Source organism: Vitis vinifera, chromosome 16 (genome assembly GCF_030704535.1).
Source record: "Vitis vinifera cultivar Pinot Noir 40024 chromosome 16, ASM3070453v1".
Lineage (NCBI taxonomy): Eukaryota > Viridiplantae > Streptophyta > Magnoliopsida > Vitales > Vitaceae > Vitis > Vitis vinifera.
In genome coordinates this window covers 3,962,000-3,985,790 of record NC_081820.1, presented here as the reverse complement: position 1 = coordinate 3,985,790, position 23,791 = coordinate 3,962,000, and the positions used below count along the sequence as shown (strand labels likewise).

Here is a 23,791-nt window from a genome sequence, read left to right as displayed (position 1 = left end):
AAATGAAAATGATTTTTACAAATATGAGGTAAATCTACACATTTGTATGAGATATTATATTTTTGTATAAAAGTTTTTATTTTTATTTATTTTAATTTTTTAAATGTATATGAACACTAAGGTGGTGTTTGTTTTTTTACTTAATTTTAAATAGAACCTTAATACTTAATAGTATTAAATATTAGGTTGTTTGTTTTTGTAGTATTTTATTTCTATTAAGTATTAAAAAGTAAAAAAAACCATTGTGTTATTTTTTCTATTTAGAAAAAGCCACATATTTTGGCTTTTTCTATTTAGTAAAAAGTTTATAATAAGTCATGAAAAAGTAAAAAAACAAACAACCTAAATTCTAAAACTAAATGATTTTCAGTAAAAAGCCAAAAAAACAAACACCACCTAAGATTTGACTTTTTCTATTTAACCAAAAATCAAACACCACCTAAATTTAAGGCTTATTCTATTTCTAATGTATTTCTAAGTTTGAACTACTTTATAAAAATGAAAATGATTTTTACAAATATGAGGTAAATCTACACATTTGTATGAGATATTATATTTTTGCATAAAAGTTTTTATTTTCATTTATTTTAATTTTTTAAATGTATATGAACACTAAGATTTGACTTTTTCTATTTAACCAAAAATCAAACACCACCTAAATTTAAGGCTTATTCTCATAAAAACCAAATCTCACTCTTACTATAATTTTGATTCTTCTCTTTAAGATTCCATGTAGCAGATGCCCCCCAAATTTCTTGAACTCCAATAAATTTTTTCCTAGAGAAGCCACAGCCAAGTCAGATTCTTCTACATACAAACTGATCAACACATTTCCTCTTCTCGCAATCAATTACAATAGAAGAACCATAATACAGAACCCTGTTACAGAGACAAAATCTTGTTGGTGCCGTCGCTTTCCCCTGAAAAAATAATACCAACCAAACCCAAGGTGTTTGTAGGTTACTTCCCCTGAAAAAAGGGATTCAGGTCATTCAGCCTCCGAGTCATCACCATCACCATCGCTTTCCAAATACATCTTCACAGCTTCACTGTATGGCATTTGTTCCTCTTCCTCTGCTCTTTTCCTCCTCTCTTCTTCTCTTTCTCTATTAGCCACCTGAGCCTTTGCCATCTCAAGTCTGGAACTGACTGCTTCCCATGATACGAGCTTCTCCATAAAGATTGATATGTAGTCAGGCCGGTGATTCTGTGAGAAGAAACAATAATGATTCAACTGTTCAGAGTGCATGTAAGATCACCTGTTAGAAAATGGACCTTTTGTCATAAATGGTTAGGAAACTGAAGCCTATGGGTCGTAAACCCTGATTACCTGAAAGTCAAGGTAGTATGCATGCTGTCCAGACAAAATCAAATGTGATTGCAGAATTAGTAATCAGTTTTTGAGCATGATCTAAAAAAGATAAAATCACAATTTTCCAATAAAGGGTAAGTAAAAAATTCAAGTACCTCCCACACATCAATAGTTAGGAGTGGCTGCAACAAGTACATACCAATATCAGAAGATGCTGAAATGTAGATTTTAATGTTTTATAATATTATAAGGTTTCAGCTGTTCCCTAGTGCAGTAAATTTCACATTATCTATAAATGGAACATGAACCACAAAATTAGTTCAATAATGAGTCATATATACTCACATTGCAATCCCAAAGCAGGGGGTTTATGGCATTAGGACTCTTCACCACAACCAGCTTTTTGTCCTCTTCTGATGGGCGAGGATTTACTGCATTTCCCACATCAAGTCTATTTGCTTTGTCTACATTAAACAAAAGTATATGCTTCATCAATTAATACAAAAAGTGGCTAGTAATATTAGATTTGATTGATTGACAAAAGAGCAGCAGTAAGAAATGCAATTATGTTGGGGATGGAACCACTCACACGCAAGCCAGGCCCAACCAGAACCAAACTGTGTGGATGCAGCTAATTTGAACTCTTCAACAAAACGTTCAAAAGAACCGAAATCTCTTTTAATGAGTTCTAGAAGATCACCAGATGGCTCTCCTCCACCACCTGGTTTCATGCTTTCCCAGAAGGAGGTGTGGTTCCAAACCTATATATATGGATAGAGACAACATCTATGAATATGGGGGTAATCACTACTGTACCAAGCATAAATATCAAAAACTGCTTAGGCTAAAGGGATAAAATAGTTGAACAGGCACATGCCACAAGATGGGTTCATGTCAACCTAACCATATCGAAATATTCGAGACCATCGGCTACCACCCAATTTACCATTTTGTCATGTTAGAAGAGATTTCAACTACAATCAGTATCTGATTCTTAGAATATTAGCAAAATCCCAGGTCAAGTTTACAATACAAACATCTAAGTATCATATGTGAAGTTAGTCTACAAATGAATTTGTTGGGGTAAAGACAATGCCTGATAGAGAATTTATTTATTTATTTTTTGACAAAAAAAAAACCCGGACAAATAAAACAGCACACTCACATGCACATATGCAGTCGTTTTGGTTTTCAGGTATAATTCTGTATTTTCACAAATAATAATAGGTTACCCATACTCATGGAAAGAGTTACAGTTTAAGACTTAACAAATCCACAAAATTTCTACAAAAAAATCTGTTACAATATTAAAAATGGAAAAAACCTCATAGAAATGGATTCTAAATTTTTAATGAAAAGATCTAATTTGCAATGTTTTAAATCTTTCTCCAAACACCATCTTAGATTATCAATTCAAACCAAAAAAAAATTCATCATAACCTGTGCAGCATTATTGAAGGCTGGAAGGAGATCACCCTTGTTGTATGTAATGGTTATAATATCCTCCAATGTCATTCCATCTAGCTCTGTTCCCACTATTTGCCTATTCAAATTGTCCACATAACCTCTATGGTGCTTTCCCCAATGGTATTCCAACGTCTCACGGCTCATGTGTGGCTCCAAAGCACTCTGCCACATGTAAATTATCAATGTGGCATAAGAAATTTAATTCAAATTTTTAATTGACAAAAAATTTTGACAAGCACAACCTAATCTCTGATTTCTACTATAGCTTTAAAAGAGTTAGATGTCAGGTCAATCCTGAGATTGGCATGTTGAAACCAAATAGTTTCAGTTCATTAGGCATAAATTTGAAGTAAAAGAGAACCTGCTCAATTTTTCTTTTTCTTTTTTTTTGATAGGTAAAAGCAAAGCACCTGCTCAAATTTATACCATATTTGTTAAATCCGTCATTATCCTGCTCTTTATAATTCTAAAGAGCCAAAGAAAATTGGTTAAAATGTCTATTTAGCGATCAAATTCAGCAAAAGTAATGCATAGGACTGATTTACAAAAAAAGCTACTTATGAGCTGCTCAAGCTTGACTTCGTAGGCAGCTTTGTTCAATTTCATTTACCATCCAAAACAAGCCACACAAGAGCAACACCAAACCAAACTGAATTTGGCTTGGGAATAATCAGGGTAGGTATCATGTTAAACAAGCAGAGCTTCAAAGTGGTCAGTTGAGATCTGGTCAAACTGAAGGCAGGGTCAAATTTGATCCAAGTTCAACCAAGCTCAGCTTGATAGGGAAATGCACTGCATACCCAACTTGGGCACTATAAACTCGGTTATTTTCAATCCTGCCACTGATGATACCTTGAATTTACCCGGTGTTGGTTGTTACGGGGCGGTTAGCACCCCGAGGTTGGGGTTTCCATGGAGAGTCCTAAGGGCTTGGTGATGGAAGGTGTTCCTCAGTTATCAAAATAAATAAATAAACTCGGTTATTTCAAGCTATGGCTCAAAAGCATCCCTTTCTATGAGAAGTAGATTAAACTAGCACCCATGTTGCTAGAAAGGTCAAAGGTGATTAAGAACACTATTGCCAAGGTACTAGATATCTTGAAAGCTACGTTTCTCATGTATTATCATTCACATCTTTTCAGGTCCACAAAGTAGTAGCTTCAAAATTCCCAGAAAAAACATATCCTGTTTATTTATTTGTTCCCAGATAATAAATAATAAGACAGAACTAAGCGAAGCCCATCTCTAGTGAATGTGAAACAATCCAAGGGAGGCCTGAGACCCATAGAAACAGAAAAGAGCCTTAAAAATCAAGATAGACCTCAGAAAAAATTATGATAGCTGGACAAAGCTCATCTAGTTTAGATTGTTTCCACTCCTCAGGTCAGTAAATACCAAAAGGATTTAATATTCTCCGCCAGAAGGTATACAAAGAGAGTGTTTAGATCTTACAAGAGGATATGGAGGAGGCTTGAGCTCAAATTTTGCAATAATTAAAGAGGAATTGCCCTTCCTTGAACATGTTCTCTGCAACACAAGATCACCATGGTTCTTAAAGAAACCAAGTAGACATATGAGATGACACTAACATTAATATTAAACAGAAAGAATTGCAGGTGACTGACAACAACACTAGCATTGCTGTATTAGAAGCATCTCAAAATGATGCATGAAAACTTTTGGTAAACATCACCGTGACTTCAAACATAATATATATTGATAAACATCACCATGACTTCAAATATGATATGTTGACAATTAAGGTTGAAAAACCAAACCCAAATACAAAGAAAATACATTGAACTTAAACTTTAGATGATAAACAATAAAATAAACTAAATTTTCAAAAGGTAACTAAATCATAATAGTGACTATAAAGGAGTTTTAATTTGTTATATGTGAAAGTGCTGACACTATAAAGAAATAAAAATTAGCAAAATAATAAAAGTAGGAAAAAAAAATCTTAAAATCAATATCAGGTCACGTTATTGAGTATTGAGTTGGAATAGGCTATCCAAGAGGGCTTATTTGGCTGCCTCACAATACTAAAACCATATACAAAAATTGTTTTGAGGAAATGGCCTATCTCATTCAACACATATAGCATCATTAGTTCAACAGACATGGTAACAAACCAACAGTAAATCCAGCCACAGCTAAAACACATTTCATCAAACACAATTAATACACCATTCAATATCATTGGACCAAAATCAAACTCCATAACTTACAAGTTGCATATGACCAAACCCAGTTGAGCCCAAATACCAAGACCAACAATCAGAATCAATTTCATAAATTCCACTAGTTCTCTAAATCGAACAATTATATGATTTCTCAATAATGTAAACTTAATCATAAGGCAATAGGCCTCTCCTCCTATTTTGTTTAAGATGACATATATATATATATATATACCAGTAACTTGCTTCTTCTGCATCTACCATTGCAAAAGTAGCCCAAATGCATGTGAAATTACATATCTTTTTAGAGCATCATGCCAGTAAAATTCCAAAATTGGTTTCAGGAAACAGCTCATCTCATTCATCATAGGATACATGAATGCTTCAAGAAAAAAGGTGATAAACAAACACTTGAGTCACTGCTAAAACACATTTCATGTGGTGTAAATGATAGAGTAGTTTCTTATTTTGTTTTCAAAGCAAGCAAAAGAAGCCAATGAGGGGGAAAAGAAGATAAAACCCAGGTACTGTTAAAAAATATGGTGAAAGACAACCAGTGAATTGTCAAAAATTCACTTCCATGAGGCTAACCTACTGATCCCATGCAACTAAAATCTAACTGTATCACCATTTTAGGCAAGCCAATCAAGTCCAAATACGAAGACCATTAATGAAAAAAAAAAAAATCATTTGAGCCAAATTCCACCAGTTCTACATTGCCACCAAGTCCACAATTTCTGAACAGTCAGAACCTAATCAGAACATAATCCAGCTCCTCCTACCATTTTACTCAAATAAGGGAAAAAGCCACAACTTGTTCATACATGTTCACCAGCACAAAAAGCCTAATCCTTAAACCCTAAACCCCAAACCAAAAGCAAGTGAGTTCAAAATTGTTTCCAGAGCATTAGGTCTCAGCACATAAACCCCACAACCCACTCAAAATCCAGTGCTTCGACGCAAAATAATTCTATTTTTTTCCGTATATTACGAAAACCCTAGAAAATGCTCACATGGGTTTTGCCCACCACCCTCCATTTTTCCCTTTCTCCACTTGTTCTGAGTTTTCCAAACAAAAACATACCCAAAAAAAAAAAAAAAAAAATCAATAAATAAAAACAAAAATGAAACCAATCTATCAAAACACGCAGAAACAAAAGAGAGACAAAAGTGAACTGATAAATGCAGACCCGTTTGCCCCTCCATAGCAAGCTGCGAGATGATTTCCACCCTGTTATTCAACCGTCAGAAACCAATGTTAGAGAGAGATAGTATAGAGAAAGAATTGCAAAGACAAGAAGGTACATCAACGGCGACCTTGGGCCGGAAGAAGTGCGCTGGCTAGCGAAACCGGAGCTGGGGTTGCTAGCATTCCCCTTTTCGTTTTTTTTTTTTTTTTTGATAAATAATTCTCAAATTCAAAGAAGAGGATGAGGCGGCTTCTTTTATCCGTTGGCAGGCTTTTATAGTCTGGAGGTGATTGTTCTCATGTTTTTTACAATATGATTCTCATTGTTGTACATTTTGGACCAAAAATGCCCTTGCCTTTCAAATGAACAAGGTTGGAGCCACTGGCAACCCGACCCCTAAAAGAGATGATCATTCCAAGCAAGGGATGCAACATGTCACCCCTGTTCCAACCTCCATCCATTTGTTATTAATATAATAGAAAATTCTCATTCCCGCCACATTTATAACCTTTTTATTTTTTTTCAAAATTTTTTAGTTCTTTTTTCAATTTTTTCTTTTTTAATAAAAATTTAAATTATATTAAAAATAAATAAACTTTATAAATTAATAAATATTATAAATGTTTACAATTTATTCTTATGAAAAAAATATTTTGTACGGACATCAAGATTTTGTAAAATAAAAAAAATTAATTAAAATCGTTTTTTATTTAATATTATGTATAATTGAGATGAGGTAGGATCGTATAAAATCAAATCCAAATTCATCCTAGGTATTAAAAAATTCTCAAACTCGTTTACATTTTTTCCAAACAGTAGGATGGTATGGGTACTCGAAAAAAGTCTTCTCATTAACATTCCAATTAAGAGCATTTTCCACTACCATTGTTTAAAAAATACATCAAGTTTGAATGAAGATGTTATTCAAATTTTATGGGTCAAATTCGCTTTGAATTGGTTTTTAATTTGTAATGATTTCTTAAATTTTATGTATCAATCTGTTTTCACTTTTATATATGATGTTCTATTTTCACTCATTTTTTATATTTATATAATTATTTTCAAAATAATTTCCAAAAATAATTGAAAATAATTACAATCTATTCTCATAAAATACAATATTTTCATGAAAAGTTCTCAAAAGTATGTCAAAATAATGACTTCACATGTAAGGCATTTTTCACTTTATTAAAAGTTTTTTCATATTTAATTATTGTCTATTTAGAATTATGACTTGAGCTCTAACTTTTGTTGCCTCGTTTGGTCTTGTAAAATGATTTAAAACTCTTAAACAGTAGATTTTAAAGAATTAAATATATATGCATATATATATATACTTATTCTATTTATTTTGGGGATTTGCCGCCACCTTTGAGGAGTGGCTGAGGGGGGGGGGGGGGGGGGGGGGGGGGGGGGCCTCATGCAAGAAGGGAGGAGCTGCACAAGACACCCGGCTAAGGACCTGACCGGGGCCATGATAGTAGGTGGATGGTGACACCACCCTCCGAGGACGCACAGTGAGGTAGATATTTAGCTTGAGTGAGATATTTTGGAGGGCTTCGGTTAGCTGGAGGGGGGCGAGAGAGGCAGCGGCATGAGGAAACCGGAGAGATGAAGCTTCCTTTAACTTGGTAAGTTTCTGGCCTCTTAACGTCTTGCTTCATCACTTGATAATATATGCATGATATTTCATTGTTTGTTGTGGGCATCAAGGGCCACAGGTTTAGTTTTGGTTGAACATGGTTATATGCATAAGATGCTCTGTTTTTTTTTCTCGTTTCCCTTTGGAACCTATTTCTGTACATGTATGGCCGTCATCATCCTCATGCTCCTCATACCGGTTTCCATGTATACATTCACTCCACGCTCCTCATGCGAACCACACTTTCTTTCTTTAAATCTCATGTGTCTTTCATGCCACAGGCCTCCATCACCACCTTTTCTCTCACTACCATTTTCCTATCACACTCATACCCATTATACCCAGGATGTTTCACCAGCTGCCCCATTCATGCTCACCACGTCCATTATCACTCATTCTCGTCATTCCTTCAAGTCACCCCATTAAACCCATTTCTCTACCCACCTCATGAAGCGGATCCAAAAGGGCCCTGTTCGTGGAACCTCTCTAAAGCTTCAAGAGTAAGAGTGGGAGCGCCGCATAGGTTCATGCTAGATGAGACGACCATCAAGACCGGCGCGTTTAAGGTTGTCAAGAGGACCATAGGCAAGCAGTCGACGCTTGGAATGGCCAAATTCCCCGGTGCTGTTGAGACGGAGCTGAAGGTGGCGGCTAAGAAGGTTGCTGGTGAAGATGATGATGCCTAGGTGGAGGGGCGGGTTGTGAAGAAGATGGAGTTTTGGGGTCTGCCCATTGGTGATGGATTTTGGGGCTTGAGAAGAAGCCCAACCCAAGGCTTCTTTTAATGAATGGACTTGGGCTTGATGGAGAGGGAGCCCAAGGCTTCTTTTAATGAATGGACGTGGGCTTGGGCTTATGGACTTGGGTTTATGATATTATCATTATTAATTATTCTTATTAACCATTATTATTATTATTATTATTATTATTATTAATTATTATTATTATTATTATTGTTATTGTCATTATTATTATTAATTCAATTTTCCAAATCTTATTATCGTTATTATTATTATTATTATTGTTAATTCAACTTTCAAAATCTTATTATTATTATTATTATTTTTATTAATTCAACTTTTAAAATATTATTATTATTATTATTTTTATTAATTCAAATTTTAAAATATTATTCTTATCATTATTATTAATTCAACTTCCAAAATCTTGTTATCATTATTATTATTATTATTTCAAAATTTTATTATTATCATTATTATTATTATTATTATTATTATTTCAAAATCTTATTATTATTATTATTATTATTATTAATTCAACTTTTAAAATATTATTATTATTATTATTATTATTATTATTATTATTATTAATTCAACTTTCAAAATCTTATTATTATTATTATTTTTATTAATTCAACTTTTAAAATATTATTATTATTATTATTTTTATTAATTCAACTTTTAAAATATTATTCTTATCATTATTATTAATTCAACTTCCAAAATCTTGTTATCATTATTATTATTATTATTTCAAAATTTTATTATTATCATTATTATTATTATTAATTCAAATTTTAAAATATTATTATTATTATTATTTCAAAATCTTATTATTATTTTTATTTTTATTTTTATTAATTCAACTTTTAAAATATTATTATTATTATTATTTTTATTAATTCAACTTTTAAAATATTATTATTATTATTATTATTAATTCAACTTTCGAAATCTATATTCTCGCAGTTTAATTTCCTAAAGTTCATTTCTCATTTTCTTTGACAAATTTCATATTAATTACCGAAGTTCTAATATTTTAAATTTAATTCCCAAGACTCCAATTTTCCAATAAACTCCAAGAATCCAATTTTCACTCGAATAGTTTTAATTCCATTTCGGTCCCTAAATAATCTTCTGATCTTCTTGATTTTACATAAGCAATAGTGAATTCTTCATAATTCTAAAACACGAAATTTGTGAGATTAGCTCATGAACAATAAATTGGGCTTTGTTGGGGGCCTTATGTTTGATCCCTTTTTTACTGTCAATTGTTGTACTTAATGTATTTTGCTTGAACTTCGTTTTGCACTCCGATATGCATGAGTTATATTTTGTATTCATTAATTGTGCACTAATCCTATTTCTTGATAGCGCATTGTGGCTCGTGGCCGAGGTACGCATCCACTTCCATTCTAGTCAATCTCCATTGCATGTTTTATTTTATTTTATTTTATTTTTTATTCCCATATTGTGCATGATTTAGGTGAGTATCCATTGACTTTGTCGTTGATTGCCACATCAGTTTCATTGTATTAGTAGAGACCCGACTCTAGGGACTTAGAGGGGTGCTATGGTTTATAACCGTACCTTCCTGATAAGTAACCTGATCCCCGAGCCCGATCCGGTTTTTCGCAGATCACCTTTTCCAAAATAAGGAGTCGCACTTAGGGTTTTCTTTCTTATTTTGTTACCCTTTAAAAATAAAACAAAAATAAGTGGCGACTCCAAGTCAATTTTTCTTAATCAATAAAATCACTTTTCAAAATCAAAATCGAGCTCGCCATCGAGTGGGAAACGCATGAGCCGAAATGCGGGTTCCACAAAATGGCGACTCTGCTGGGGATCTTTTAGAGGGTCAAGCTTGAACTTAAAGTGAAGCAAACGTGGCGTTTGGTGAGTCAATCAGTGGGTACTCATCTCTTAATTGCACATTGAGAGTTCCTGAGCTTTCACTTGGGACATTGACATGTTGATCATGTTGGTTGATTATCTTGATTGAGGATTTTGTTCTTTTTGTGCTTCATTGCCATGTTTGTTGAGTACATTGACATGCTGATTATATTGATTGATCATTTTGCCTTGCTTAGCATAGTCATTCTGTTTTTGTCATGTTTGTTCTGATCACTTCACGTGTATAGACTCACCATTGTATGTCATTTGATTTGATAGGATTGTTTCTCTCGGTTATATATTATCTTGATTATCATGGAGCATGCTATTGTTTGCCAGATATTCTTATCGATTAGCTTGCGTGTAGATTTGGATGATATATACCTGTTCTGCATGACTGTCTGTTGCATGACTTCTCTCATCCTGATGTGATTGCATGAGTTTCCTGTCTATGTGGGACACACACTTATCCCCTTATTTCCAAGTCCCTAGTCTCGGTCCGACATTGTTTTCCTTGCTCTCATATTTGATATGAGACTTGTTGCCTTGTTTGTTCTTCGACTGAGCTAGTGATTCGGAATAGGGTCTAGCAACGGGATATATCTATGTTTGGGAGCATTTGGGAGGAGACCGACATATCGATGCTAATTGGAGTCCGATCATTGAAGACCTGTATAGCCCCGAGCTAGGTTTCAAGGATAGTTGTGTGACCAGTGTGTTTCCTCTTCTGCTCTAAATTCATAGGGTTTTCAGATGCACCCACACCGCTCACTGCGCATTTTAGTTGACTATTGAGTGTTGAGAGTGTGAGAGTTTTCACTATAGGAGCCCCCTGGGATGCGAGGTAGTGCATGTGTGGAGGTGATGACCACCTTGCATGGAAGCGCCCCGTCTCTTCGAAGGCGTGCAGAGGGTTGCGTATCATTGGAGGGTATGATCGCTTCTGCTAGGGATTCTTTAAGACCCACCCATATCCATTTAGAGCCACCTTGACCTCGTAGGTTGAGCCGTAGATCCTTCGATTAGGACTCCCTCCCTACACGTGGGTGCATTTGAGGGCTTTCAGAGCCTCTGTGGTTACAGTTCGGATTTGACACTCCCTCTTTTTAGTCTCCAATTGAGGGTGCTCGGAGATCGGTATGAGTTTGAGTATCGGTTGGATCACTTTTCGTCTTGTCGCCTTAGTTCGTGTTTTTTCACTTGACGAGTTTAGCATGTTTTCTCCCTAGGGTTTTCGTTCTCATTTCTTGGCTCAACACACCTCTTCACTTTGTTATCACTCACTCGATACTTTGGGATATGTTCATTAATCATTTTTTTACACTACACACCTATCGCGGGCTCAGTACCTCATTTTTTGTTTGATCCTTGGTTCGATTTTCGACTTGATGCTCATATTTTCATTACAGAAAGGTGAAAGATACATTTTCATATTCACACATTTTTCGAGAGATTCGCCTTGATCACCTTATCATTTTTTTTTCTTATGGAACTCGAGTTGAAGGTTGAATCCAGGGTATTTTGTTATGGATCGAGTATCGATCTCGTGACAGTGTTGTTTTTCACACCTCATTCTTTTTTTGGATCGTTGATAGAAATTCTTTAGTCACATTTGCAGCCATCTCACAGTGGACACCTTTATGACCTTAGAGTTTCTATCATATTTCCAGTTTTAGATTGCCATCACAGGACCATATATCAAATGATGTGTTGTACTTTTAACTTGGGACATCTATTCATTTGCGCGTCATGATCACTCTGGCCTGACCTATCATGGAGGATATTGAGCCTGTTAGCTTAGGATCAGAGATTTGACTTAGGGAGTTAGAGACTGTGACACATATTCTTATGATTATAGCAGTACCTTGCTCACTTTCCGCACTTTGTTCTTGTTTTGATCTACATCCATCCATTGTGAGCTTTGCACAGTATCACCCTTGAGACCATTATATGACCTTTCCATCCTCGATTTTTCTAGCCCTACCCATCCCTTCTCTAATTCGACCAGGTAGAGTGTGAGGAGTTTGAGCCCAGGGTTGATCTGACATGGCGAGAGTTGGCTTATGATCCTTGGGTGGCTTATGATGTGAGGATTGGTCGATTGCTTGATGAGACTATCACTTATTTTGCCGTGAGTACAGAGGTTGATATTGTATGATGAGAGTTGGCTTATGATGGGCAATCGTGCCTGATGAGATCACCATTCACTTTGCTTTGAGAGGATCATCTTTGAGATTATTATGGAGCATTCAGAGTGCGGTTGATACATGATCCTAGAGGGAAGTTCAGACCCAACTGGAGCGGACCTTATTTCATCAAGGAGTTGACCCCAGAAGGCGCTGCATGGTTGATGGATTTAGATGGAAACCGATTCTTAGAGCCGACCAATGTGGATCAGCTAAAGAGGTACTATGTTTGAGACCATGGTCGCAGGATGGGTGGCCATCATTTCGGTTAGCCATTACCTTGTTATTCCCTTTTGATACATAGTCCGTTGCTAGCCCATTGAGCCTCACATGCGCATTATAACCTTTCTTTCTTATCGCCTTGCTCACATTTTCACGCTGGGATAGGGGCCCTTTAATGTATGCATGCATTGTTTGGTAGTTTTATGAGCCTTGGACCTAGGGGCATGTTTTTCTCATTATCTTTTCCTATCACTGCACCTTTGCACTTTCATCTCATCTCGTTGGTTGTGTTCCTTGTCTCTTCTTCCTTATCCTATCTATTAACTTGTTTGTTTCATATTTCTCTTCACCTTGAGTGGTGATCCCTCTCAGTTCATCACATGGAGGATAGTCACATCATTTCCACCATCTATCTCACGGACACTGGTTTAGAGATCCTTAGTTTGAGAAGGTCATCTTGTTAGAGAGAGTTTGTTTGTTACCTTAGCACTTGGGAGTGTGTCCATTTGTTATGGATATCATCTTTGGGGTTCATTTGTTCATGTTCAGGGTACGCGTATTTGTATATATGTAAAAAAAAAAAAAAAACGCATGTGTGTATGTGCATAGTGTTCTCGATCATTGAGTATGTATGTTGATGTTTGGGGGTCATTTTTATCGAGTATGTTCGTTATTGGGAGTTCGTATGTGAGCTCTCTGAGATCCCATGTTATTTGTATTGTTTTGTCATGTTGTAGACCCCCATTAGGGGCACATTTTTTTCTCTCATTTTGTGCAGCTCACTTGCCAGCTGGAGGGCTCCTACAAAGCCAAGTGTTGCCTCCTAGTTGGTTGCTATGGAATCAACTTAGTGGAGTTGATGGACGAATGGGAAAGCAACACGAATAGGAGGATATGCTGGGGATCTGCAGGCCGTTATTGGGTAGCAGGCCAGCTGCAAGAAGGGTGGTCCAGGCTGCCCTGAGAGATATTTTCAGAGAGGGTGGTGCTTTTTGGGGGGATTTTGCTTTTTGGATGGACGACTGTGAGAGTTTTCTGGAGAGAAGGGGAACTTGAGAGAAAAAGAACCAGAGAGGAAGGAAGGTAAGCTAGAGAGGGAGATCCGAGAGCTGTGAGGGAGATTAGCTAGAGAAGGAGGGAGAACGAGAGAGAAAAAAAAAAGCGGCAGGGAGGTGATCTTCAAGCTACAGAGAGAGAGAGAGGTATTTTCTGGAGGAGATTTTTTTTTAGGAGCTTTTGGGCTGGATAGGCAAGTGAAGCTGATGAGGGGATTCTTTCAGAAAAGGTTTTGAGTTGGGCGTCTTCCAGAAAGGTGATAAAAAAATAGAGTTTGAAGTCAGGCAAGTTTTCACTTGTGAGGGGGCTTTCCAGGTATGGACTCTGCTCATCATCTTCTCCATCTTGTTTTGGATATCATTGAGCTTCCATCTTGGTGTTTGAATGTGTTTGCTATGGATTTCACTTGACTCAGCTTTGAATTCTAACCTGTTTTGTGTCCTTTGTTTTGAGATCTCTTATGAGACGTTGGCATTCTCACATTTGTTTTTGTTTTAAAACTCATTTGAAAAATCGTTTTGACCCCCTCCATCATCTGAGCTCATTGATTGATATGTGAAATGAAGCTTGTATGGATTCATTTGGTCCCCATTGTTTGTGTTTTTCTTTGGTCATCTTCCACTGTACCTGGTCCTCATCCATGGCATGCACCTGATTCATCATCTCCACGTTAAGAAGATATATGAGAGCTGTCAGTGGGTCATGCCGGGTCTATTCTACCTCAGTGTGCTCTTATTGGTTCAGAATCACCGGTTTCTGGTTCGTTTAATGGCCTCCGAATGGCCACAGTATTAAATTGCATCATTGTGGTATGGGATGGCAATGGAGAACTAAAAACAGAAGGATTATGGCGTTTTCAATGCATTGGAGGTCACGCGGAATGAAACTTTCCACAAGGAATTGAAAGTTGGACCAGAAAAAGTGACAGATGCCTCCATCATTGGCTCCTATTGATGCCGTGGAAAGGGTATCCCTGGTACTGGGGGAGATTGATGCAAATGCTCCAATGTTTGGCCAACAAATTAATACCCATTTGTCCTCATTCATGCAGGGTCATCCATGCATATCCGTCAATTCCATACCCATCTATCATCACACCCACCTTTCCACATCCATGTCATACCCCTCATGTCCACGCTGATATTCACCCCTTTTAGCCACACCACGTGTCTTCATTTCCCTCATACCCTCATACCCATTGCTCGCCTCTTTCATATTCATTTTATACCCCTCAGGCCCACACCGTTACCCACTTCTCTTAACCTAAACTACCCTTCATGCTCACTGCCCATAAACCCATTTTCTCTCTCTATCCCTTCATTCATCTCACCATTATCCCACCTTCCATTCCTCCCACATGCTCTTTCTATCATCACCTCTCTTCGTTTGATCTGTCAATAGCATCTTGCATCCTTCCCGAGCACCCATCAGACCCATCCTTCACCTCCCAATCACGTGCATGGAGTCCATTGTGCAAGGGCATGCATGCTCATTGTTGCAAGTAAGAGACTGCACCAGAAGCTCGGTCCTCAAACGGAACAAATGACATATATTGACTATGGAGGCTCTACCTTCCTAAAGACGCCTTGCATCAGCTTGAGGGACTCGAGGTTGCTGCAGGCATGCATCCTGGTTTAGATAGGATTTCTCTGCCTATAGTTCCCCCTCCATCACCTAATTTGGCTGCTCAGCGCTTGAGACGGGAACAACAGGATGATGCATAGCTTACATTACTGCAAGCTGACTAGGAAAAGGAATTAAAGGCGAAGGGAAGAAGAATCTCATCGTCTCTGGTGAAGAGGTCGCTACCCGTCTCTATGCCGTCGTTGAAGCTGACATTGGAGCTGCTTTCCAGAAAGCGGAGGCTACATGCTATACGTTAAGTGCGCTTGATTGCTGCCAGTGGAGAGTTTGGTCAAGAACATGTCCAAAATGTAAACCCGGCAATGTTCTTAGCAACGGCTTATGATAAGGCATCTGGAACTTGGACCAGATTCTCACCGAACTCATCAAAGCTTAGAAGGTTGGTGGCCTATGCCCGAAGCAGCTTACAGGGGAATGTTTGGTTCAGTTTGCTGATATGAGTGATAATAAACCACTTACTCAAAGTCCTTTCGATGATGGTAACTTGGAAGGCCCTTCATATTTGGGAGTTGATTCGATGATTTTGGAAGCAATTGTTGTGAAAAGTGTCAAAGCTGGGGATGAGGTATCTAATACATATGGGTCTAAGGGTAGTGTTGGATTGCTACACAGATATGGATTTACAGAGCCTGACAACCCAAATGATATAGTGAATACTAATCTTGAACTGATACTTCATTGGAGTTCAACTTTGTTCTCTGGTCGGCATAGTAGAGGAAGGTTTTCATTGAGATGGAGTTGGAAATGATAAAGGAAAGGGCCCCATGACAGGCTGATGAGCAAAATGACAGTATCTTATAATTCAGACAATTCTGGGAGCCAAGTTACCGATCTTGCCATTGACAATAAATCAACACCGTTGACTCAAGAGCCCATTTGCCACCTATTCCCATACTCCTGCTGCATGGTTTGCATGGTCACCTTTGGGCCGTGTGACATACTGGGTTTTCTTCTTATTTGATTTTGAAAATGTTTTCTCAAATCTCATTTTGTAAATATCTTTCCCTAATTCTGATTTTCAAATAATCCCAATTTTCTCATCTTTCATCCTTAGAATTTTTAGAATCACCCAAGAGTCTCACTTTTAATAAAATTTGCTTCCACTTTCTATTCGGCAAGCAATTTTCAAATCTTTCATGATCTTTTAAAATGTTTTAAAATAAGCAAGAATTTAAATTCCGTAATTCCGAATAATGGTTTTATTGGAATTAATTCATGCAAAATAAAACGGGCTTTGGTGGGGGCCCAACATATGAGATTTTATGATTGATGGATTGATTGGATGACTCGGTTGCCATACATGATTTATTATGCTCTATGATATGCATGTGACTATTCCTCAATTGTTTACTAACTCCACTCTTGATAGCGCATATTGGTTCGCCACCCAGGTACGTATTTTCTCACATCGTGGACACTCCTTATGCTTGTTTTAATTCTCATATGTGCATGATCGATGTGAGTATTCATTGACTTTCTTATTCGATTGCCACGTCAGCTTCATCCTATCAGTAGAGACCCGATTTTAGGGACTTAGAGGGGTGCTACGGTCTTTACCGTACCTTCCCGATAAGTAACCTGACCCCCGAACCTGACCCGGTTTTTCGTAGACCGCCTTTTCCAAAATAAGGAGTCACACTTAGGGTTTTTCTTTCTTATTTTGTTTACCCTTTAAAAATAAAACAAAAATAAGTGGCGACTCCAAGTCATTTCTTTTTCAAATAATCAATAAAATCCATTTTTCAAAATAAAAATCGAGCTCGCCATTCGAGTGGGAAACCCATTCGAGCATTGAGCCGAAATGCGGGGTCCACAAAATGGCGACTCCACTGGGGATCATTAGAGGGTCAAGCTTGAACTTAGGATGAAGCAAATGTGGCTTTTGATGAGTCGATTAGTGGATACTCACTTCTTGATTGCACATTGAGGGTTCTCGAGTTTTCACTTGGGACATTGACATGATTGATTGTATTGGTTGATTATCTTGATTGGAGATTCTGACACAGTGATTTTCTTTGTGCTTCATTGATATATTTGTTTGAGATATTTGACATGCTGATTATGATGATTGATTCGTATTGATAGAGGATTCCGAGATAGCTATTTTCTCTGTGCTTCATTGATATATTCATTTGAGATTTGGACATGCTGATTATATTGATCGATCATTTCGTATTGCTTAGCGCATTGATCCTGATTTTGCCATGATTATTCTGATCACTTCACATGCATACACTCACCACTGTATATCACTCAGTTTGACATGTTGATTCTCTGACTTGTATATCCTCTCGATCGTCTTTGAGCATGGTGTATATATTTATCATTTTTTTTATCTGTTTATCATGGTTTGTGTGGACATGAGTGATATACCTGTACTTTGCTTGACTGTGTGGTGCATGACTACCCTTCCTTTGTGTGATTGCATGTTGCTTGTCCGTGTGGGCCGCACATATATCCCCTTACCTCCAACTCTCTTGGTTTCGGTCATTCCTTTCATCCCGGTTCTCACTATTGCAAGTGTGAGACCTTCTGTGTGTTTGCTCTCTGACCGAGCTAGAGATTAGGAGTAGGGTCTAGCGACGGGCTATATCGATGTTTGGGAGCGTTTTGGAGGAGACCGACATATCGATGCTGATTGGAGTCCGATCATGAAAGACCTGTATAGCCCCGAGCTAGGTTTCATGGATATTTGTGCGACCAGTGTGTTTTCTCTCTTGTTTTAGCTTCTTAGGGTTTTCGGATGCACCCACACCATTCACTGTGCACTCTAGTCGACCATTGAGCGTTGAGAGTTTGAGAGATTTCACCATAGGAAGCCCCCTGGGATGCGAGGTAGTGCATGTGTGGAGGTGATGACCACCTTGCATGGAAGCGCCCCGTCTCTTCGGAGGCGTGCAGAGGGTTGCGTACCGCCGGAGGGTATGATCGCTTCTGCTAGGGATCTTTAAAATCCACCCATATCCATTTAGAGCCACCTTCACCTTGTAGGTTGAGCCGTAGATCCTTCGATTAGGACTTCCTCCCTACACGTGGGTGCATCTGAGGGCCTTCAGAGCCTCTGTGGTTACAGTTCGAATCCAGTATTCCCTCTTTTTAGTCTCCAGTTGAGAGTGCTCGGAGATCGGTATGAGTTTGAGTACGGTTGGGTCACCTTTCGTCTTGTCGCTCTAGATTATGTTTTTCACTCGACGAGTTTAGCATGTTTTCTCCCTAGGGTTTTTTGTTCTCATTTCTTGGCTCGACACACCCTTTCACTTTGTTTTCGCTCACTTGATGCTTTGGGATATGTTCATGATCATCTTTTTACACTGCACACCTATCACGGGCTCAGTACCTCATCATTTGTTTGATCCTTGGTTCGATTTTCGACTCGATGCTCATATTTTCATTACAGAAAGGTGAAAGGCATATTTTCATATTCACACATTTTTCGAGAGATTCGCCTTGATCACCTTATCATTTTTTTCTTATGGAGCTCGAGTTGGAGGTTGAATCAAGGATATTTTGGTCTAGATTGGGTATCGATCTCGTGTTAGTGTTGTTCTTCACACCCCATTCATTTTCTTCACACATCGATCATTTTTTGGATCATCGATAGAAATTCTTTAGTCAGATTTGTAGTTGTCTCACACTGGACACTCATGTGACTCTAGAGATTCTATCGTCTATCCAAAGTTTGATTGTCACCATATGATTGTGTGTCGCACCCTGTCATGTATTGAGTTGTGTTGTATCATGCATTGGTCATTGTTCGTTACATCCCGTGTCGTTGCATGAGTCGTGTTTGAGTCGTTTTGCTCGGGTTCTTTTGTAGGGGTCTATTTGTAGTCCCAGTCTTAGTTCAGTGCCCTGGGTTGAGTGAAAGAGATGTTGATTCGTATCGTTGAGCTGCTATAGACAGATTCACAGTCAGTTTCGCTTGGTTAGCTTATCGCTTCTGTGGTTTCGATTCAGGAGGCATTGGCCAGTTTGAGTTAGAGGATGGATAGTCAGCCGAGTAGGCATGTAGTGCTCGAGGACACGCCATCTGATTTAGTGACACCACCTGTTCTACCTGTTCAGATGCTAGCTACCCAGACGTTGCCTACTATTTCACATGATCGGGCTGCTGTCGTTCCACCTATTGTCACACCAGTTACTATTGTTGGGGATCCTCGTTCTCGTATGAACAGACTCGAGCGAAGGATTGGACAGATGAGAGATCCTGATGAGATGATTTCATGGGATGACCTTGACTATGTGCTAGTGACCACTTTGCCAGTCGGTTTCAGGATGCCGGATATAGAGAGATATACGGGTGTCGGATGTCCACGTATTCATCTCAGACTTTATAGCACAGTTATGAGAGCTCTTGGTCTAGATGAGGCACAGTTGCTCACTTTGTTCCCATTGTCATTGAGCGGCATGACACAGAGATGGTACGCTTCATTAGAGTCATCTCGTCGGAGAACTTGGGAGGACTTAGCACAGGAGTTTCTGAGACAGTATTCATTCGGTGGTGATACGAGCGTTACACGTAGAGAGCTTGAGTTTCTTAGACAGGGATCAGATGAGCCTATTTCTTCTTTTATCTCTCGTTGGAGGGAGAAGGCTGTGGAGATGATTGAGCGACCTACCGAGAGAGATCAGATGAGCATGTTTTTGAGGAGCTTGCATCCTAGGTTTGCTCGACATCTGACAGGAGTCCCATTCCGGGATTTCAGATCATTGGTTCAGGCTTTGATTGATGTAGACGATGGCATATCTAGAGGATTATGGTCAGATATTATTCCTTCTTCAGATACTGAGGGGAAGGGAGTTGGTGGATCATCTGAGAGCTATGGAGACGTATGTTCTGCGGACTTTCAGCATCGACGACCTGGTTATCATTCTTATGCGAGATCATTGCAGATACCCAGGAGTGATTTCCCACCTTTACAGTATCGTCATCCTCAGTCAGCTCAGCAGTATCCTTCTGTGCATCCTCATACTGTCACGGTGCGTCCTTCATTTCAGTTTCAGCGTCCACAGACTAGTATCCCACGGCATGAGCAGTCTCGTCCCCATCGGCGACATCAGAGGACTTATTCTGATTTGGGGATGCCTTTGGATAGGGCTTTTGAGCGACTCAGATCTACTGGTTTTTTAGTACCATTGGCCCCTAGGCCATTCCTGAGTGCCTTGCCTCCGCGTTTTCGTGCTCATGAGTTCTGTGCATTTCACCAGATGGCAGGCCACCGTACTGATTATTGTGCTTCTCTACGTCATACCATACAGGATCTTATTGACAGTGGTGCAGTTAGCTTCCCCATATAGATCACAGATACTGATCTCGGTCCAGATATGATTGCTGATTCCTTTCCAGCTTATTCCACACATGTAGTTCCTCATCCTTCGGGTTTATACCATCACGTTTTGGACACCCAGGGCACTGATATTCACAGGACACTTTGATACCTTGTTGGTGTATTTTGGGACTACCTTGTTAGTTGGACGTTTGAGTCTTTGTTCTCTTTTATTTTATATTTGAGTCTTGTTTTGTAGTTAGTGATTCGAGTTCGTACCCTGTGTTTCGAGAGTAGACCTTACTGTCTTATTTTTCGCATGATGTACTCTCATTTCACTTAGTGATATTGTTGTTTTCTTGGGTATGTGTTTCTGTCTTCTTTTTATTATTATCATTGTTTCGTATCATGCATTTTATGTGTTGTTATCTTGTGTAGCATCTTGTGTTGCTTTGTTTTGTCTCTTGCATGTGTTTGTTTTAGAGTCTTGGACAGTTTTAGTGTCGTGACTGGTCCCCGAGCAGATATTGATGGTATGATGGTTATGATACAGAGCACATTGAGATTAGACTTCTTCAGTTGAGGTTCACCATGTCAGACGAGATCGCACCCATTACTCTTACTGCTCTTTATGAGATGATGATGGATTTGACACGGAGGGTTGAGAGGATTGAGCTCATTTTGTCAGAGCATCCATCGTCATCGAGAGGAGCTCCAGGAGTAGCGATGCCTTCATTGCCACACTTGACTTCACCGACACCTGTTACTTTGGGTGCCTCACATCCACGACCTCGCCCACTCCAGCAGCATTCCTCATCCATTTCATTGGCTACGTTGGCGCGACCTCCATCCCGGCTTCGGGGCCCTCCGGTCGTTACAGTTCCTCATGAGCGATTTCCCCCTCATCGACGATGTCGGAGACACTTTTCAGATTTGGGCGCACCCCTGAGCGGGGTTTTTGAGATGTTCCAGGCCATGGGGTTTTTGGCTCATCTGGCTCCTAGGGCACTTCCAGATCCTGTGCCCCCACAGTTTCGTCTTGATTTATATTGTGCGTACCACCAGTCAGTAGGACATCACACTGATCGTTGCACTGCTCTACGACATGCCATACAGGACATTGTTGATTCTGGGACGTTTGGGCATCCTTAGTCCGATATGTTTTCTATTTCTACCCCAGCTCAGGCCATGCATGCAGACGCCCCTTCACCAGCAGTCCCTGATCTTATTGATTTGGGCGATTGACTCATGATTGGCTTACCTTGGTGTGGTGGCACTCAGATTTTGTTCATTCTGTGGCTAGAGATATGATGACAGGACCAGTCATTGTTTTTGTTTTTGTTTGTTTAGTCTTGTTTTGCTTTTGACTTTTAGAGACTATAACTCGATTCTTGAGTATTGTCTTTGTTGTCCTTCTTTTACATGATGTACTCATCGGATTATCCCATTGGATGCATTTTCCTTTATGGACATGTGTTTGTGTTTTGTGATATGATGTGTTGTACTTTTGACTTGGGGCATCTCTTCGCTTGCATATTGTGGTCTTGAGGCTTGACCTATCATGGAGGATATTGAGCCTATTAGCCTAGGATCAGAGATTTGACCTAGAGAGTTCGAGATTGTGATCCATCTTCTTATGATCAGAGCAGTACCTTGCTCACTTCCCGCACTTTGACTTTGCTTTGACCTACATCCATCCATTGTGAGCTTTGCACAGCATCACCCTTTGAGACCATTATATGACCTTTCCATCCTCGGCTTTTCTAGTTTTGCACCTCCCTTCTCTGATCCGACCAGGTAGAGTGTGAGGAGTTTGAGCCCAGGGTTGATCTTGCATGGCGAGGGATATCTTATGATCTTTGGGTGGTTTACGATATGTGGATTGGTCGATTGCTTGATGAGACTATCACTTATTTTGCCATGAGTACAGAGGTTGATATTGTATGATGAAAGTTGGCTTATGATGGGCAATCGTGCCTGATGAGATCATCGTTCACTTTGCTTTGAGAGGATCATCTTTGAGATTATTATGGAGCATTTGGAGTACGGTTGGTGCATGATTCTAGAGAGTTGACGTGGTTGTATCAGATAGACATCGATCTTTAGTATTGATCATTTGAGGGCTTGATAGCGCGATGTTTGAGACCGTGGTCGCAGGATGGGTGACCTTCATTTTGGTTAGCTCACACCTTATTACCTTTATTGACATCTAGACCATTGCTAGCCCTTTGAGCCTCGCATGAGCATCATAGCCTTTTATTTCTTATAGCCTTGCTCACCTTCTACACCGGGATAGGGGCCCTTCAGTGTATGCATGCATTGTTTAGGAGTTTCATGAGCCTTGGACCGAGGGGCACATCTTTCTCATTATCTTTTCCTATCATTGCGTCATTGCATTTCGTCACATCTCGTTGGTTCTTCATCGTCTTCTTTATTATATCTATCGTTTGTTCCGCTTCATCTTCTCCCACCCCGAGTGGTGATCATCCTCAGTTCATTACATGGAGGGTAGTCATGTCATTTTCCACTATCTATCCTACGGACGTTGATCCAGGGATCCTTAGCTTGAGAGGGTCACATCATTAGAGAGAGTTTGTGATATATTGATATTTGAGGGCATGTTTATTCATTTTTTATCCCGTCTTTGGGTCTTTCTTGATTTGCTTTAGAGCATGTATATTTGTATATATGTAAAAAAAAATAATAATAAATAAATAAATAAATAAAAAAGAGGCACATGTGTGTATTATTCTCTATCATTGAGTATGTGTATATTAGTGTTCGAGGGGTCGCTTTGTTGGATATGTCTATTGATGGGAGTTCGTATGTGAGCTCCTCGGGACCTTTCATTCTTCGTATTCATTTTGTTGTATGTTTTGAGAGTGAGATGAGTGGCCTTCTCTTAGGAGCTCTGGGTCATTGTCCATTCCATCATTGTGTTCGTTATTGACGTGACCTCCTTTCATATTTGATTTGAGCAAATCATCAC

At 38.8% G+C, this 23,791-nt stretch overlaps 2 protein-coding genes across 5 annotated transcripts; one reads left to right on the top strand and one right to left on the bottom strand.

Moving 5' to 3' along the window:
- Nucleotides 1-677: 677 nt before the first annotated feature.
- LOC100258067 (superoxide dismutase [Fe], chloroplastic) lies at nucleotides 678-6,396 on the bottom strand. 4 transcript variants are annotated; one of them, XM_059733689.1, is made up of 10 exons: nucleotides 6,280-6,396; nucleotides 6,153-6,193; nucleotides 4,232-4,306; nucleotides 2,753-2,941; nucleotides 1,902-2,073; nucleotides 1,658-1,776; nucleotides 1,468-1,494; nucleotides 1,331-1,354; nucleotides 940-1,234; nucleotides 678-879 (listed from the first exon to the last, which is right to left on the bottom strand). In XM_059733689.1, the coding sequence occupies exons 1-9, from the start codon at nucleotides 6,332-6,334 to the stop codon at nucleotides 989-991; spliced, it is 948 nt and encodes a 315-aa protein (XP_059589672.1). In that variant the 5' UTR covers nucleotides 6,335-6,396; the 3' UTR covers nucleotides 678-879; nucleotides 940-988. The 4 variants fall into 4 exon arrangements, with proteins under 4 accessions (XP_059589672.1, XP_010662223.1, XP_059589671.1 ...); XM_010663921.3 differs by having other exon boundaries at nucleotides 940-1,207; XM_059733688.1 differs by having other exon boundaries at nucleotides 678-1,234.
- A 13,123-nt stretch (nucleotides 6,397-19,519) lies between these two features.
- On the top strand, nucleotides 19,520-20,833 carry LOC132252716 (uncharacterized). The gene has a single exon (XM_059733791.1). The coding sequence runs from the start codon at nucleotides 19,520-19,522 to the stop codon at nucleotides 20,831-20,833; it is 1,314 nt and encodes a 437-aa protein (XP_059589774.1).
- The last annotated feature ends 2,958 nt before the right edge of the window (nucleotides 20,834-23,791 follow it).

Excerpts from the sequence above, each read along its gene's own strand:
- LOC100258067 (XM_059733688.1), bottom strand. The coding sequence starts at position 6,334 with ATGCTAGCAACCCCAGCTCCGGTTTCGCTAGCCAGCGCACTTCTTCCG. Across the intron at positions 4,307-6,152 it reads TGCTATGGAGGGGCAAACGG|AGAACATGTTCAAGGAAGGG; the intron begins GTCTGCATTTAT and ends CTTGTGTTGCAG. Across the intron at positions 1,355-1,467 it reads TAACTATTGATGTGTGGGAG|CATGCATACTACCTTGACTT; the intron begins GTACTTGAATTT and ends TTGTCTGGACAG.
- LOC132252716 (XM_059733791.1), top strand. The coding sequence starts at position 19,520 with ATGGATAGTCAGCCGAGTAGGCATGTAGTGCTCGAGGACACGCCATCT.